Source organism: Oculina patagonica, chromosome 4 (assembly GCF_052425735.1).
Source record: "Oculina patagonica isolate OP01 chromosome 4, crgOcupat, whole genome shotgun sequence".
NCBI classification, from domain to species: domain Eukaryota; kingdom Metazoa; phylum Cnidaria; class Anthozoa; order Scleractinia; family Oculinidae; genus Oculina; species Oculina patagonica.
Genome location: NC_135761.1, coordinates 47869687 through 47887680, shown reverse-complemented (window position 1 = coordinate 47887680; position 17994 = coordinate 47869687). Strand labels below are relative to the sequence as shown.

At 38.3% G+C, this 17994-nt stretch overlaps 1 protein-coding gene across 3 annotated transcripts; it reads left to right on the top strand.

Annotated features, from left to right (window-relative positions):
• Positions 1–250: 250 nt before the first annotated feature.
• LOC144650355 (uncharacterized) lies at positions 251–17915 on the top strand. Of its 3 annotated transcripts, none has more exons than XM_078510010.1 (13): positions 251–584; positions 4188–4473; positions 5242–5467; positions 5730–5881; positions 6329–6553; positions 7237–7407; positions 8112–8349; positions 9560–9687; positions 10743–10860; positions 12245–12313; positions 13274–13345; positions 14425–14496; positions 15783–17915. In XM_078510010.1, the coding sequence occupies exons 2-13, from the start codon at positions 4216–4218 to the stop codon at positions 16145–16147; spliced, it is 2094 nt and encodes a 697-aa protein (XP_078366136.1). In that variant the 5' UTR covers positions 251–584; positions 4188–4215; the 3' UTR covers positions 16148–17915. The 3 variants fall into 3 exon arrangements, with proteins under 3 accessions (XP_078366136.1, XP_078366134.1, XP_078366135.1); XM_078510008.1 differs by having other exon boundaries at positions 13271–13345; XM_078510009.1 differs by lacking the exon at positions 251–584 and adding an exon at positions 3537–3578 and having other exon boundaries at positions 13271–13345.
• Positions 17916–17994: the final 79 nt, after the last annotated feature.

Genomic DNA, 17994 nt, shown 5'->3' with positions numbered 1-17994 from the left:
GCATGCCGCGGCTTAATAAATTCCTATTTGACTTTTTCCCTTTTCCGTTTTTCGATGGCAACCTTATTGCACTTACCCTAAAGTGGCGTCTTGAGTTTCAGATTTAAAGCGGATGTGAAGGATCGTTATGTTTTGTTTGCCGACAAGCCATGCCACGCAACACAGCAAAACACGGAAGTGGTCACGTAGTTACGATGGCGAGCGGGCTGATATCTTGTGCCTCTTGTTTTTTGGCTATTTTTTTTTCTTGAAGCCGACCTCACCTTACTCAGTGTATCAGATTGGAAAAAGCCTTTAGCAATGCTAAGGGCTCTAAGGGGCTACTCCGAGTAGTAAGAGACCAGTTCGGGCCCAAATATCATTCGTTCACATCTTGATAATGTGGCAAAGCAGTGACCGGAGGCAAGTTGCGGATGCCGCACTTTTGTCGTAATCCAATATCAAAGCAAGGCTGTTCTTCGTAACTTGGCAACAGTCGAACAGAACACAAGCACCACTTAACTAATCTGACTTTCAATTTCACTCGCTTTTTTGTCCTCGTGTACGTGTTGTTCGTCTCTGGAGTGGCAGATTGGAGCTTAACGGTGAGTAAATTTATCCAGAAAGTTCTTGCATTTGGCAGGTGAAACATCAAAGCTTTCAAGGTGTACCGAAGTCGCCTAAATCGTTGTTCCGTAACAGCTAGAAACGACAGAAAATATTTATTTGCAAGTAGCATAACGTAAACATTATTGCCACCACAGATTTCAAACTCCGAATCGGAGAACGTACGTATCCATATTTGCTTTTATTCGCAGCATGTGTAATGGAAGGGAATTTTTTATTTAAAGAGTATACTAGTCATTTCGCAAATATATATTTTTTAAATTAATGCACAAGGCATACAACCTCAAGACCGAAGAATTTGGCACTGCCTCTGGAATGTCGCCGACCAAAAAATATTTTCTCAATTTGCATCCCGGCGTCAGCGCTCACGATCGTCGAAAGAACAGTTTTTGAACTGCAGTCTGGTGTAATTTTAGTCCGATTAGTTCGTGGATAAGCTTGGATAACTGGCAGGAAATCAGATGGCAAATTCGCTTTCATTATATAATCTGTTCTCTAACAGCCGGAACACTACCCAACATTTTAATACGTGCATCAAAATTACTAAATACCTATACCCTCCCCAGTGAGAAACATGCCAACACAAATATGTACCAAAGTTTGGATTCGTTTCAAGGGCCAAGTAATCTTACAATTTGGATCACGGTTCTAGCTCTAAAATATGCGCTTCCTGGAGACTCCAATTGAGTGGCGTGATTCATGCTCGGTTAGGAACGTTAAGGCCCAAAACGTATTTGTAGATAACAAAGAAATTTTCATAACTTGCTGATAACGACTGACGGAATATATTTAATATATAGGGCAATCTTCGAAACTAGCTCCGACGTGGTCTAAGCAAATATCTGAATAAACGGGAAAAATTGTTATTTATTTCATTACGTGAACGTATGAATTGCATGGGTAATGAAACTGGGGTATTTCGGATAGCTTTTAGATCAGCCTCACTTTATACTTCACTCTTAATTACTTTCCTCTTTTAAAAGACTAACAAACGTTTCATACTGTGTTGAAACACTTGAAAATATTAGCAATAAAATTGCTTTAATTTGAAAAGCCGTTCTAGATATTGGATTGAAGACTGGTTTGAAGGACCTCTCGATCGATTCGTCTTTCTCGATCGACTGGTTTCTCTGAAAATTGCGATGCATTTCAATACTTTAAAAGCTGTTCACCGTCTGGAAGATACGCAAATGTAATGATGTAGCAAGATTTTTAAATTTTAAAATTACTGGAGCACTAGGCTGTCAAATGTTCGCAGTTAGGCCGCAGTCCAAACTCATTTTAAGGGAACGCTGTAGCGTAAAATTTATTCATTGAATCGAGAAAATGCATAATTGTGTTCGCGTTGGTTTAGTCCAAAGAATGGCTGGGAGAAGTTGTGTTTCACTTGTGACGTCAAGCGTATGATCTTTGGCTGTGTCGCTCGAAGAAAGATACCCTGTAGGAGAAAAACTATATATATTTTGTTTTTAGAGTAAACAGAAGTTCAGTTTTGTTTTTTGCTTTAGGGATTCCATGCAATTATGACAACTATGTTCTTGTATCAGAGTCTCATAGAGCTTTATCACCAAGTGACCAAACCGGGCTAAAAGAGTTTGTCTTTAAAAGAGCTACGTCACGGGGGTTGTGCAGATGTTTGGTCAAACCAATTCTGAAATTGGCGGTAGGCAACTAAACCCAAGGAAAACTTACATTTGGACATCTAAGGGAAGATATAACTTATATTTGCGAAGAGTAATCAACCCATGGGTATAAAAATCGATTTTTTGAAGACGCGCGGAAACAACTTGAAAAGTTTAGCTAAAGTTTATCACAACCAGTTGTTACCCATTTCGATCCGAGCCACCCGCAACCAAAGACACTTGTTAACAATTTCAGTGGTCTAATTTGGCAATTCATCGATTGTTAATAAAAATGGGCCATTATTTTTAGGTTTCCTATGACACAAATATATGTTTTGGCTATTTAATCAAAATTAAATCAATAGAATGTAGATGTCATATAATTTTTGCGGCATGGAATTTGGCCATTTATACTTCCTTTTTCTACGCACGGATGCACGGCTTAAGTTATAAAGCAATTGTTGTTTGCAAGAAACGTTTATTGGTTCCAAAATGTTATCAAGGATTTCAATATCGTCCAATATGTTAAACAAACTAGCTACAACTCGACCGTTACTATCGAATAAAAACCGACAACTCATCTAGACTAGAAGATTGCTTGGCCCAATGCACTACTGAAAACTATAGAAACGGACTCAGCCTGTCTTAGTCACAGGACTACTGCCAGCACTTCTAAACGAGGAATACTTGTTGTCGCAAGTTTGGCAACTCTTGTCTTGGTTGCAACTAACATTAAATACAACGCGAGTCTTTGTTGCAGTTCTGTCCGGTCGTAAAACGGGAAAATGTGGTAGGTACCATGTTTTTGACGGTCGCACTTGTTTGAGCCGATCTTTCCAAAGCTACTAATGTAGCATTCTCCAAATTTTAAGTGAAATTCTTTGAGTAAGCTGCTGCGAGCTCTCGACTTCCTCAGTTAACACTTCTCCGTGCTGCACAATCTGCGCAGCACCATAGCATAGGTGTCTGGTAGGTTGGGATCGTTCTTTTTACATGGAATTGCCACTTGATATTGTCCATCCACGTACCTAAGGGATTTTTCAACTTGCTCAAATTCACATTGGTGGTCAGAATTCAGAATGTGACGCTCACGTGATGAGCTGAGATTCTTAATATCCCAGAATTGTCGGATTAGACTACTAATTTCATCTGTGTCCGACTGTTCTCGTACAAAATAGGTTTGTGCGAATCTTGGCTGGTCAGAATCGTCGAGGTAGAACACTTTTATCCCTGTATAACACGCATCCTAGCATTTAGTGAACCTATTGAAAATTAGCCATTGGATAATTGGTTGCCTCTGGTACTTCTTTGTAAACTACCCTTCGTGCAAGACGTCGTCTACACCTTAATGTAAGAAATGTACGTTACTACCTAACTGATGCGTGGCAATTGTTAAGGCATTTCGCCCTTCGGTAATCGCTCTGAGCATTACACTCTTGTTACCCCTTTCGGAAACCAAAAACATCATGTACATCAAAAGGAGAAAAAAATTATAAACCAGTCTAAGTGCAATATCTGCTTGCCGCTTGCTTATTAAGATATCGCATGCGCTAACTAGCTTGCGTTAGAAATAATGGGACTGCTGCGAGTAGACTAGTGCCAACGAAAGCGCCAGAGCCTAACAAAAGTTATCAAGCATTTGAAAGATTTGTCATCATAGACAATATAATAAAGAAAATTGCCCGCACATTTGTGTTTCGATAAAACTCAAAACACCTTTCTTAACTTGATGTTCGTGGTAAGCTCTGTTAGAGTGGCTTTTATTATAGATCCTTCTGAAATTTTGGTACAAAAGTAATTTACCAAAGCGGCAAGGTGCCAAACGCCTCGGCAGGGTTAAAGCTTCTCATTCAAATCATTCACGGAAGATTTTGGTATAAGACCCTACCTCCCACCACCCCTTCAAAACTTAAATGGTCCATCCTTTACTTGGAGTAATAACAAAATGTCCTATCCCAGGTTTTGAGTTCCAGAGACTGGCATTACAATGGGAACTTGCTGTAGTACACCACAACCTCGATCTTCCAGCCATCACCACAAGCCATTGGTGCGCATGTGTTCATCCGGGAATCACTTTCCTGACTTTGCTGACATCGGAGACACAGTCGTTCTATTTGTTGACTTTGGTACAGACTGCAAGCCAGTGACACGCAGCAACCTGAGCCAAGCTTTGGGTGAGGCCACTGCGGCATGGGAAAGTCCTGTTCTGCCTCTCTTTGAGGATAAGGATGAGGATCAGTATGAGGTGAATTTCAAACCGAATGATAAACATGTATTTATAGCAGTGTTGATACATTTTAAAGCAGACAGTTGACATGGCATTTATTTTAGTATACGCATGAACTGACAATTAACCCCATGCAGGACCCATGTTGATAGCAGTTTTTATAACTGAAATGGTCATCCTGTATAAATATGTTTTAATTATTATTATGCAGGAGCCTGTGATTCACTTCTGCCCCATGTCATAAACTCCAGACCATAACGTTAACACTTGTATGAGCTTCTGGTATCACCTAAGTCATGGAGAAATCTTAAGTTATCAGAAAGAAAATTTCACCATTTAACCGCCTTAATAAGTAAGACGAATGTCTATCTTTCCTCTGTTTCTCACAGTGGAAATGATTTTGCGTCACTCATGGCTACTTAGGAGAAAACATTGCATGATGAGCACAAGAGCATAATGCCTCCCTAGTGGAAAAACCTCCGTAATCTTCTTAAAATCTTTTGAAAATGATCTCTCCAGGTTTTGATAGACCTGGAAAAGATCCTAAACTGAGAGATCTCAAAGATTCCTAAAGAAATTTGAAAGATTCTTTAAGATTCTTATAGATCATTGATGTGTTTTCACCAGTGAATTAGAAGCGTGGGGAGTTCAACCTCACTTACTACTATTGGAATTCTTCATTGTTTCTTCTTCTCATGCCTTTTAGGGCAAATGAGATGATTTCTGATAGCTATTAACTCAACTAATGACAGTTATCATGCTTACGTTCTCACGATTTTCTTGTAGATAAAGCTAGCAGGACTTCCAACTTTTTTGAGAAAGATCAGGCCAGGAGATAAAAGTTGCACAAGTTTTCGAGCACAGGCAAAACTTTTATTGCCAAATGATGTGTTGGGGAACCCTAGTGGGTTGGTTAAATTTGTTGTTCCATACTGCAACAAAGATGGTAAATTCGGTGTAGTTACTGAACAGGATGAGGATCAGTATAATGTCAATCACAGAGTTTACAATCGTAAGTACATGCCATATAAAACTACATAATCTAAACCTTCTACCGGTACAGTATCACTAGCCCTTAAATAAACAGCGGTAAACGGTTCAGCGTGCACTTGAGTTATGATTTTAGCGGGAGGTTTGCTAAGCACAAAAGAAGCGTAAGAGATCAATAGAATCTAGCTCCTTTCGTACGTAGCAAACCTCCCTGGTGTACCATTACGCAGACGGTTAAAAGCCAAAATTGATTTAGCATCTATTCTTTTTATTGCTATTATTAGATGCACTGTGGGACGAATTAATTGTGCACAATGAGGAAATAAGAGACGAAATTCGACATCGCACATATGGAGGAAGGCTGCACGATTCTGGAGGTCCAAGTACAAGTGTGGATATGTTAACTACAAATGATGATGAGGATCCAGCGCCAAAGGTAACTGTAACAAAGTTATATCAGTTTTAATTCATTATTCATTGTGGTAGGTTGGACTATTATATTACTCCTACACTAGATTCTGTTTCAAGCACCCTGGCTAGGATTGCTGAGATTATAGACAGGGCGCTCACGCAATTCCCGTCCTCTCTCCACCGCGGGGAGTTCGAGGGCAATACGTACACAAAATGCCGGGAGCATCCTATCAAACGCAGAGGAACATTATCCCGAACCCCAGATACCTCGAACTTTCGATTATCTCGAACTCGAGGCCGGGTCCCGAGCATTAGCTCGAGATTCCCGTTAACTAGAACTAAGTCTGCGTGCCATAAGAGGAAAATGGAATTTATAGAAGCAATGTGTCATCATATTGTCGCCCATTGAAGTGTCAGCTTATTATTATTATTTTTTTTTGAGGATGAGAGTTGGCTTTCTTTTACTTCGCAGATACACCCCGCTGAACGATACTGGCCAGACACTTGGCAGATGGCTCGTTGGCAAACTTGCTGTGATCCAATCATGCGGCCTACAAACTGCTTCACAAGATTCTTGGCCATGTTCCTTGTAGCACCGCTGACAAATGTGACTGGTCTGAGTCTATACTATCAGCTGTACTTGTTAGAAATATTCCACCTCAGATTTCTGACAAAGTTTGGACACTATCTATGCATGGTATGTTTATAATGACTTAAGTTGTTTCACTAATAGGTTGAGTAAGGAATCCATGGTGAGTACAGGTACAGTAATGCTCAAAAACATAGTACAAAACTATTAAAGATAAAACAAACAATCAGAAAACGTTAGAAAAAAAAAATGAAACGTCAGGTCTCTGCATTTGTTCAAAGGATAGATAACGTGATTCACGATCGATCTCTTGGATAAGTTAGTTAGTTGTGCCAACACATTCTCACAGGTTAATTATATTTATTTGGTGGATAGTTGCCATTAGTAGATCATCAATGGATTCAGGAAGTTAGTAAAGTTATACCAGTAATCAGAGATTACAGAAGTGCATTCAGGGACAAGAAGATAAATTTTTGTAGTTCAGAAATGCGATGGATAATCCTGAAAAGAACTGTTTTTCGTGACTGACGTTTCGACAACCTGAACAGAAGTCATCTTCAAAGTCCAGTGTTTGTCAGTCGATGGTTATAAGTCTTTCGTTGAAACTGATTGCCTTCGACACGTACCACCATCATTGTTTTATGAGTCCATCTCCATCCCCGTTGCATAATGATGCATTCTCCTTAGTCGAACGCAAAAATAACGTAAAAACTTGAAGTTCAAAACAGGCCTGTTGCATTTAGTTGCATTTCCCATAGCTAAGTTTTTCTTTGTTAATCTTTTCATTTCAGCCATTCATTGTGATGATGATGTTAACCTTCTTTGCACAGTGGAGATTCCAAGGCTGTTACACGCAAGGCAACATTGAAGTGTTTGTTCCAAATGGGTCTGTTGTTCTGGCTTTGATACTTTGGTTTTGGTACACTTTATGGGGATTGATCCAGAATACGCCTCTCATGGGGGTATGTATGCTTTATCCTAAACTCTTTCGCGCCCATGTTACCAGACAACAAGCCCAAGCCTTTTTTTATGCGTCTTTGTTCGCGCTGCTCCCTAACTAGCCGAACGCCTGGAGCAGACTTGATTAGGACTTGGAGCGTAAGGAAAATTATTTAGACGGTTAGACTGATGGCCCCTTATCATCCTTCATGTATCGGTTTCCAAATAAGCGTTACCGGAGTTTCGCGACCATTCAATCTATACGCATGAGACCTTTCGGTGAACTAAAACAACGCAGTTTTTGTCGTTTGATAAAACGTTCGACGACTAGATCATGGCCTTGCATGAAGTTTTCAAAGTTATATCAAGGTTCTTTTGACATGGCGAGGAAGAGATTCCTGAAAACTATCATAACCGAGTACTTCTCAAATCAACAGATCATCCGAGTTCTTCCGACTTTAACCAAATTTTAAGTGAATAAGGAAACGTTCAGCCAGTTTGTCTACCGTCTTTCTGTTTTCTAGCTGTGTAACTTTCTTTTAGGGTAGTTTGGACACTCCAAACCATATCTTTTATCTCTTTAAGATGGGACTTTTGTTTAGGTACCGCTTTGAAAGGTTGGCCCTTCGATTCTTCGCCATTGTTTTCCTTGGCTTAAATCACACGTGTCAGGATTTTGTACAGATTAATTGAAACCTATGCAATTCTTATATTTTCTTACTTTTAGTTTTTCACGATCGTGCCAATGACTGTCCTGTACATTCTTGGAAACATTACATTTCAAATGTCTATTGAGAATTCTTCGCCACACCCTTTGAACTGCACACAGTGTTGGGACTTCACATACCAGTCATCAGATCATGTGAAGTTCTTCAATGCATTCAAGCTCATACACTGGTACTTCAACCCAGTCCTCTGGGCGTTTGTGCTCAGCTTTTTACAAGCATTCAGTCACATCTTTGAGCGTAAGTGGATTGATAAACTATGACTAAACCTAACTCTTTTAAATATTTCGAAGATTATAGGTGGAGTGGCCTGAGCAGGTTAGAGTATTGAGTTCCACATCAAGAGGTCCAACATTGAGCCCTGACAACCCATTTCACTTTAAGAGTTCTTTCATTTGCCAAGAGATATAAATCCCAGGGGGTATTCATTTCTATTGGTACGATGGGGTTGGAAAGGGGAACGCCATTTGAGGGTTACAAATTTTCAGGTGATTTTTTTGGCAGAGACGTTTTTTCACCCAGTACATCGTATTTTTTTTAGGATTGTTTAAAAGCGTGCAACAGAAATCTTGATTTAATGTTAAGAAATTTGTATGAATTTCATTTAGAAAAAATGAAACAGCTGGACGCATGGACTCAGTCTCGCACTATTTTGATGTTTTATTTTTATATTTCATCTTTGTTAATATTAGTTTTTAGTTAAGTATTTTACTTACTTACTTACTTACTTACTTACTTACCTACGTAATTAAGTTTAAGCCTATAGAACGTTTTTGATTTAAAAGCTTTGGCCTCTTTTGCACCTTACCATTTACCTTGCTAGCTATAGGGTGACCTGACGAAATGCTCAGGTTTACCTTCCAACCCCACCAATACCCAATACCTTTATTGAAGTTGAAACACTATAATAAAATGTGGTTCTTAATTACATACTTTCTTTTAATGAAGTTTTTTATTGGAAAAAAAGATAATAGCTTCTGTCATTTCATAATCAAATATTCTATTTGGCTGATTTAAGGGGAAAAGGTTGGACTTGAGGGGAGATGCTTCAATGAGGGAGGGTGATTTATTAAAAGTCAACTGTACTGTATCACACCATTTAAGAGACCGTGTCAGTGAAGGAATATTTAAATAACACACCCAATGCAAAACAAGGTACGGATGGCCAAAAGTGACGAAGACTGAAACGGATTGCGATATGGGTTTTTGAGAAATGGTCCATCAGAACAGTTTTCAAAGTTAATCTTGTCTGCTTGTAATTTTAAATTTTAACGCCCGGGAGACACATTTGGCTGCAATGAAGCTATGGTTTTGTCATTTAAAATCATAGAATTAATGTCTTTGCAAACATTTAGTTTTATATTGAATGTTTGGCAAAATTTGATAACAGGAAATTAACTTAGTCGTGACACAGTCCCTTAAACAATCCTCCTTTTGTCTGACCTTGCAGCCAAAATCCCACCACGTGTGGATGGCACACAGCACTGGATGAGTTGTGGTGATATGCTCAAGAGATATGGAGAGCCCAAGACTATCGCGATTTTAATGGCACAATCACTATTTGGAACCGTCGATGAGGTAACTAATGTAAACATGTAGAACATGCATGTCACTTGAGGGTAATTACATCTTAAAGAACAACATTTTAAGGGTGCATCCCCAGAGATTATTACCATGTAAACGTGCGAGGAGTGATTGTTAAGAGTTATGCTTTGCTGTCACTTAAGGTAAGGTAAAGTCTGCGTCGAGGCAAGTGGCCCATACCGCCTGAGCTTATCTCGGTTTCTGAAGTATTAAGCTACTAGAAATATTTCAACTCCTCCATGTACGGGATGCTAGTCCATCGCAGGGTTGCCCCCGGCATTATTTCGCCGTTACTTATTTATACATCTGGTTGGAGAGAGGCACTATAAGGGTGAAGTGTCTTGCCCAAGAACACAACGCAGTGATTCTGGCCAGAGCTCGAACCCGGACCGTTCGATCCGGAGTACAGTGGGCTTTCCACAAGGCCACCGCGCCTCACGATGTCTTATAGTTGTCTGTCTGTCTGCCTGTCTGGCTGTCTGTATGTATGTCTTCTTCTTCTGTCTGTCTGTCTGTCTGTCTGTCTGTTGCTGTCACTTAGGTTGATAAATTCTAAACTCATTTTAAGGGTGTCTTTTACGTGTAAGATACCAAGCGAGAAATAAACGAGCGGTTCTGGATGACAGAGTGCAAAGTTTTTCTTGATGTAAAATGGGAGAATAAAGTGGTAGTGAGGGCAGTTGCCAAACCGAGTGTACACCCAGTTACCAGTATAGCGGAGCTGACACGTTTGAATCCTGTTCAAGCGTTGATTTTTTATCAGGCTTCTTTCCCAAATTGCTTAAATTGATGGCTGGCGGCGAGGATCCTATCATTGCCTGTACACACAAGTACACAGAAAAAAGAGTATTTTAACCCTTTAGATAGTAAGAGAACTACGAAGAGCCACTATGTAGATACACTGTTATTAAATCGTATATTATTATTATTATTATTATTATTATATTATCATTTTATTCTCGACTGGTAATTTTTTGGTTTTTTTTTTCAGACGTTTATCCAATCCCATGGATTAGCAAACTTTAACAGAGTTTCTTCTTTTTCAACAGTTTTTGGCATCACCAAGGCTTCTTCCCTTACTGATCTTGCGTATATTTTTCACGCTTGGCTACAATCCAAAGGAATGGAAAGTACTAAATATACTGGTTGACAAGTCTCTACAATATGGTAAGAATGTTTTAGATTGCCACTTTACTAACAACAGAAGAACAGCATAAAAGAAATGCACGGGAATCAGTTTTCAATGTCTGCCTAAGCATGGTCAGCATGGTGACTCGTCTTCACAGCACCCATAGTCAAAACGGCTAAAATCATTTCGTTTACAGTAAAAACCCGCGAGTAAGAACCTAATTTTTCCAGGTTAGGCTAAACAGGTTTGTATATAAATGGTAGTTAACACACATTTAAGCTATTCAGGTTCTTAATAAAAAACTAATAGGACTTTTAGTGGCCGTATTCAGCCTATTACTTGTATGTAAGTTGCATACCACATAAGTGCTTATGTAAATACTTATCATTTAGAATATGACATAATATACAGGCACAGTATTGTTTAATTTGTCCAGACTCATTTCCGAAAAGCAAACCTTTTATAATCAATTTTAGAAAAAAAAATACTCGTTTTCAAATTTGAGGCTAAATAGGTCCTTATAAGAATGGGGTCTAATTTGCACATTTTAGCCTAACAGGTTCTTAAATATTAGGTTCTTACTCGTGGGGTTTCACCGTATTTCGTTTCTTCATGATGGTCTATGGCATTCTGGCCATTCCCTCCTGAGAAACCTGTGCAAGCACTCGAGTTAACACAATTCCCACGTGCATTTGGGCATTTAGTTTAGTACTTTTCCTCTGGTGCTTGTTCTTGTTCCAAATCTTTTGACATTATGTACGAAATAAGAGACTTACTCATTGTTCAGTGTAAGTGTCGACAGTTAAAATTTAAAAATAATTAGTATTAATTATCGAGCACTTCTGCCGTGGTCACTATAACTTAGAATGGGTAGTCTATCACAGCTAGTATACGACAGGTCAACAGCAAATTTGTTGCTCCGCCCAATGCTTCAACAATACATATTCTATTAAAAAGGATGGGAAGATGGACTTTGACAGCAAAGTGTGTAGGTTACGAAAAAAACATAAGAACTCTTACCAGGAAACAACGTGGAATATCCCAACCAACAGACCGCTGTGACTCCTATACGTCAGCGAATCAGTCCTCAGACTGTACAATGTGCACATTAGAGCGGTTTTCACTTGAGTGTCGAAGGTAATTTGCGTTTGTTTTGGTTTTGAATTACTACGCTTAGTGATTGGTTTAAAACTCTCGCGCCACTTTCTTAGCCAATCAGAAGTAAAACCAAAACCAATCACGACTCGCGCACTCACGTTTTCCCGCTCTTCGTACCGAATACATGTATTTGCTTTGAGTCTTGATTGGCTCACTGGATTGTCTGTGATCTTTTTGATTGGCTAGAGTGATTACATTGGTTTTGGTTTTACGACACTTAATTGAAAACTGCTCTAATTCGAATGTATTGTGATTTTTCAACAGGGGACCCAGCGATAGATTACATTGGCACCGGTGGCTCAGAATATCTCCCTGCACATAAAATAAAACCTGGTAGGTTCATATCTGATTAGCAATGCACAAAAGCTCTTAGTAGTATTCCACTATTTTACTAATGCAAATACTGCAATCCGATTGGCTGAGCTACTGCACTGTATCAGCCATTATAGTTCACCACTAAATTTTCTCCGATTCTGATTGGTTTAACTGATCACGTGACGCGACAGAGTTCATCCGCGGAGGGGACTATTTTAACAATAGAGTGTTTCTGTCGAGGAACTATCGGTTGATAGTTGCCCCGCGGAAATTTGATGTTCTTAAAACAAATATTAGCCCGAGAAGCGAAGCTTCGAGGGCTTATATGCTAGTTTTAAGAACATCAAATTTCCAAGGGGCAACTATCAGACCGATAGTTCCGAGACAAAAATTCTATTGTTTTTATTGTTCGCCACTAAATTTTCTTCCGCGCGCCCATACAAAAACAAGCATCGTGGATTATTTTAACTTTTCAGGATAAAAAACTCAATTGAAAGCCGAAATTTAACAAACGAAACAAAACCAAACAAGAAACCCACCAAATGCAGTGAATTTGGTTGGGTTTTTTTGTCTGCAGGCACGCTTGTTTACAAAAAAGTGCACGGATGCGCTCGGGAGGGCACTATGGGCTGATAGTGCCCTCCGGCGGACGGGCACTATCGCGTCACGTGTTCAATTTAAACCAATCAGAATCGGAGAAAATTTAGTGGTGAACTATAAGAGGTGATAGTTGATTCGACCTTCGGCCTCGTCAACTATCACTTTAGTTTAATACACGGCCCCAGAACCATTGTGCTTAAAACCCCTATCGTGATTAAATAAAGGATATGATGATGATGAAGTGAAACTGTTGGTCTGGAATCGAATACCCCAACCTGAACCAACAGAACACTGTTTTTGCTTCACGGCAGCCGATCAGTTACACAGTGCGTATACAATGTGCAATTAAATTTGTATGTGTTTTTTTTTCTTTAGCAGCGCCGCACAGGCTGACAGATTTCACAGACACCGACGGGGCAGACTTTCTTTTTGTAAATTCTATAATACCTGGTAGGTAGATGCATGAGTTTTTGTATTTGGAGGAAAACGTGGTACACAACAGTTTTATTTCCCGTATTCTATTTCTTGCAACCGCATGGACCTTGTATACAGCTACCTCAACAGTATGGGATTTCTCACATGTACAAGCAGGCGAGCAGTGCAAGAACAGATCTTGTGAAGAGAGAATAAAATTGGTTTTCTAAATACCCTAATCAGGATAGTTAAAGGGGCAGTATCACGCGAGATCTAAGGAGTCATTGTGGCCGAGTGGTTAGAGCGCCGGACTTGAAATCCGGAGGTCGCGGGTTCAAGTCCTGTTCTGACCACTAATTGGATTTGTCCTCGGTCACCCGAGTTCAACTCTTCGGCTACGCTTGTAAATAGTCAACTGGTCTGCCTCCTGCCAGTTGAGATTTTTAACCATGTTATGTTTGTTTACAATATTTGTTTCACATTGACCCTGAAAAGCCTCATTCGGGGAGTGGTCAATTAAGTATATTATTATTATTATTATTATTATTATTATTATTATTATTATTATTATTATTATTATTATTATTATTTTTATTAAATCTCCCAAGACTTGTGCAAACTATGATCAGGGATCAACAACATAACCTTTAAACAACAAAAGAAAGGCTTAAATTCATTCTTCAAGATGTAAATAAACGTAGTCAATAGCTTTTAAGTGTTTTTTTCAAGTAATACCGTCAAACTTCAAAACGTCGACCCAATTCCAGGCGACTATTATTGGATTTCCAATTTTAACCAACAGCTTCAATGCATTTTTAAGTAGCACTAATTCGTTGTGACAGTTTCCCTTTAAGTAACCAATTGATGCACAAGGCCTGAGTATTTTAACTTTACGTTTGTTCAAGGCGTAGATGATGCCATCTACCAGGAGAAACACTATCAAGTAAACTAGCGCAAAATGCTATCCAATTTATCCACAAGATAGCGGTCTATCAAGATAACATTTCCCATTTTTTAAACAGGACTTCTTTATCATTGCTACAGATAAAAAAATTAAACTTCTGAATCAGTGTGCTTCGTTTATTAATCACTGAATGTTCTGTTACTTCTTACAGTTGCTTCGATATCCACCATTGACATCACTGGTGAAAAACTGGAGGCTTATTCGAATACTGGCTACAACATTGGTAAAACAATTTTCTAAACTCAAGCTTTAGTTAAACAGCTTTAAATTTATCGCAGAAATACATGAACTTAAACCCTAAAATCTGGACCTGTGTTAATTACAGCTACATGTTAACTCTTTTAAAAACAGTTAGAGATTTATTTCTTTTTCGCTTCGCTGGCCAATAACTTTACATGCTAGCTAAAAAAATGTCAAGGAATATCTCTTTCAAAAGAGGTTCAATCCTGGCCGGAAAAGTCCTTGGGACACTCATCATATAGTGCCGACTGACGAAACCTTTTTCAAGGGTGAAGCTATTAATAAATCTTTCTAGTCCTCCGCGTTCCACCTAGCAAACAATTTAAAGCACACATTAGAAGTCGCATTTTTTTTCAGGCACGCTTTTATAAGCTGTAATAAATTGGTAGCTCGAGTTCTTAATTAAAACCCCTAGCTCGCGTTCTCGACCGTAGCATTGCAAATTATGAACAGTTTCCCATGGTTAAATCTTGACACGATAAAAAAACTATCATCATATCTTCTAAAACTCGCATGTAGTTTGCGATAATTTAGTTATAATTCTTTGTTATGTTGGAAACGCTTGTGGCATCGTAAGCCAAACTTATAGGAAAGTCTAATAAACAAGGAACACATTACTTAATAGACGACTTCAAGACCTCTCTATTCTAATGTATAAAGTTAAACATAAGTTATGCCCCTATTATCTCTCTCCAGTACGTATAACTTAAGACAATCTGACTTTACAATGCCTAGGTTTAACTCGGTGAAATACGGTAAACACTCGATCAGATATTTAGGACCCAAATTGTGGTCAAAATTACCAAAGAGCATAAGAGAGGCCACATCTCTCAGCATTTTTAAGGCGAACATCAGAAATCTTAACAATCTTGATGCATTATTAGATGATGGGTGCAGAGGCTGTCCGCTCTGCTCCTCCTAAAGAATTTTTAATTATGTATTATTGTATTATATTTTAACTTAGATTTAAATTTAATTATTGTAAATAGCCATAGTTTTTTAGCATTTTCTTTTATTTTAACCCTTTTTTGTTATGTCCCTGTATTAGTGGGGGAGTTTTCCCCAGCTAGGTGGTTTATGACATTTCAATAAAGTTTCTATCTAAAGTTTCTATCTATCTAAGGAAATCTTTAACGTTTATAAAAAAAACTCTTACCAGTGGGTTGCTTTCTAAATGGTGCATTTCAAAAATCACTACATTTCAGATCGTACTACATGTAGCTGGAGGTAAAATACAACACTTACATAAAATTTTACCCTCTTAAATAGGAAAGCTGAAACGAAACTTACAGGAAATGGAGTCCATTCTAACCGACAGGCATTACAGACTACTAAGACACCCACAAACACTTCAGGACAGCACTGATGAATGGCTAAAACACTACATTTTAGTGCGCCACCATGTTGCAAAATACGAGCTACAGGTTCATGCATATGGTCCATTCCGAACACAAAACAACGACCAGCTGGTTCATTACGATAATGAACGTATGGAGAGAGACTTTCCGCTTAAACAACACAAAGCCTTTCGTAATTTCCTGAAGGAGGTCCGATTTCACTTGTGGATGACGGAAGATGACCTCATTGCCAACAGGGCTCGAGGTTTCTCTCCTTATTGTAGAAAGGAACTTTAAATGGAAAGCACACATGTATATAGGCTACTCTGTTGAGATCAACACTTTGTGGTTGCTTTTTTGTGTGTTTAAAAGGCCTGGCTAAACGAAAACATTGTTGCAGAAACGCTGTTGCATTTTCCCAGTTTCGCCGCACTGGAAACATACATTGCGGAAACAAATTTTGCTTCTCGGAAACAAGAAAGTGTTTTTGTCTCAGATCAAAATCATTTTTGCTTCTCAGACGCAAATTTAGCCATCATGGATGCAATGTTGACTAGTTTATGCGCATGCATAACACCTTGTTTCCGGAACATTCTTTCCCCTTTTAGCCACACGGGCAAGAAAACATTCTGCTTGATTCCCGCTTATTAAGCCACCTACAAAACATGACAAGGAACAATGTTTCTGCAATATTTCCTAGTTTACCCAGGCCTTTGGCCTGAATTTCAGTCACCTTCTTGAGCCGCTCACTCGAGCTGGTGGCTAATATTCGGGCTGTGTGTGTGTTCTATTATTGGTAAGAATATATTTTTGCATTACTTCATCTAGAAACGTTTTTAACTGGCATCAAATTAAGTTGAAATAGCTGATCACTTGATCATTGTTTAGGTTGAAAATGTTTAAAACTGTGCATTCAACACATATCAACATATGTCATTCTTTCGACCAAATGAACTCAGTGCAATCATTGGAATGCACACAGAACAAAACCTTAAGGTTAAGCCATACTTTCGTCGCGCTCTGGGTGTCCGTTGAGAAAAGTTATATGTGCGTTGTTTTTGAGAAAAGCAACAGAAACCGCTGTATACCAATAGAAATGTCAGTTAAATCTATAATTTGATAGCTGTTTTGGTTATTCTATTCCTAAGGCAAAGGAAATTGAACATTTTACAAAAGAGTTAAACGTTGGGCTCAGTTCTTCTCTCAAAGCTGCAGTAAGGCACGATGATGTCCGATGATGTCACGATGATGTCCGATGATGTCCGATCTCATCCCAAAATTCTAATTGTAAAGCGCATTGAGCTTTGTAAATGCGCTATATAAGCAGCTATATCATTTATTCATTCAGCAAGCCCAACTCTATGCAGGCTTTGTTTTGGATTGTCAGATAAGCAAAAATGAGAGGATGTTCTTTATATTCATCAAAAAATTCCAGACTACTTTTTGGAAAAAATATTTAATATTTTTCTAGCTGTTGCAAGGATGCAATGGATAGCCAAGTGTGGTTTTTTCCATATTAATTATATGTAATAATAATGTTAATGGAATATCAGTAAATAAACAATGTAGAATTTTGTTTTCAAAATAGGAATCACGTAAATTGAAAATAGCATGATAATACTAGATTCCACAGGTTTAGTAATATCACCCTAATACTGTAACTTAAATGTAGATTATTTTACTTTATGTTTTATACTACAATACGTTTTTTACTTTTTTAGGAGAATACTTAATTTTGATTTTGAGGGTGTTTAAAACAATTTTTTGTAATACGAGAGTTCCAAAATATCATTCCAAATACTTTGAGTAAAGACAATAGCTTGTGTCCGTAAGACAAGAGGGACACTTTGTAAGAGCTGCAGCCCAAAGATAAACGTTACTCGTGTACCAGTAATTTATACCATGTTGACTTTTTTCAAATGTTCAAACATTGAAGATTGGTATGATGATACTGTAACGTAAAAGTTAAGATTATTGTACTTTTTTATTACAACATAGAGCTTTTGTTCTTACGTTCTTGAGAGAATGCTTCATTTTGAGGGTGTTATAAAACAACAATTTTTTAAGCAAGAGTTTTAAAATATAAACTCAATTATGTATCATTATATCTTTCCTTTAAAAAAAAATAAATGTATACATTTACC

What these genes read in the sequence shown, in the direction of transcription:
- LOC144650355 (XM_078510008.1), top strand. Translation starts at nt 4,216, where the DNA reads ATGGGAACTTGCTGTAGTACACCACAACCTCGATCTTCCAGCCATCAC. An exon ending in TTGGACACTATCTATGCATG is followed by an intron (nt 6,554 to 7,236) that starts GTATGTTTATAA and finishes TTTTCATTTCAG; the next exon opens with CCATTCATTGTGATGATGAT. An exon ending in AGAATACGCCTCTCATGGGG is followed by an intron (nt 7,408 to 8,111) that starts GTATGTATGCTT and finishes TCTTACTTTTAG; the next exon opens with TTTTTCACGATCGTGCCAAT.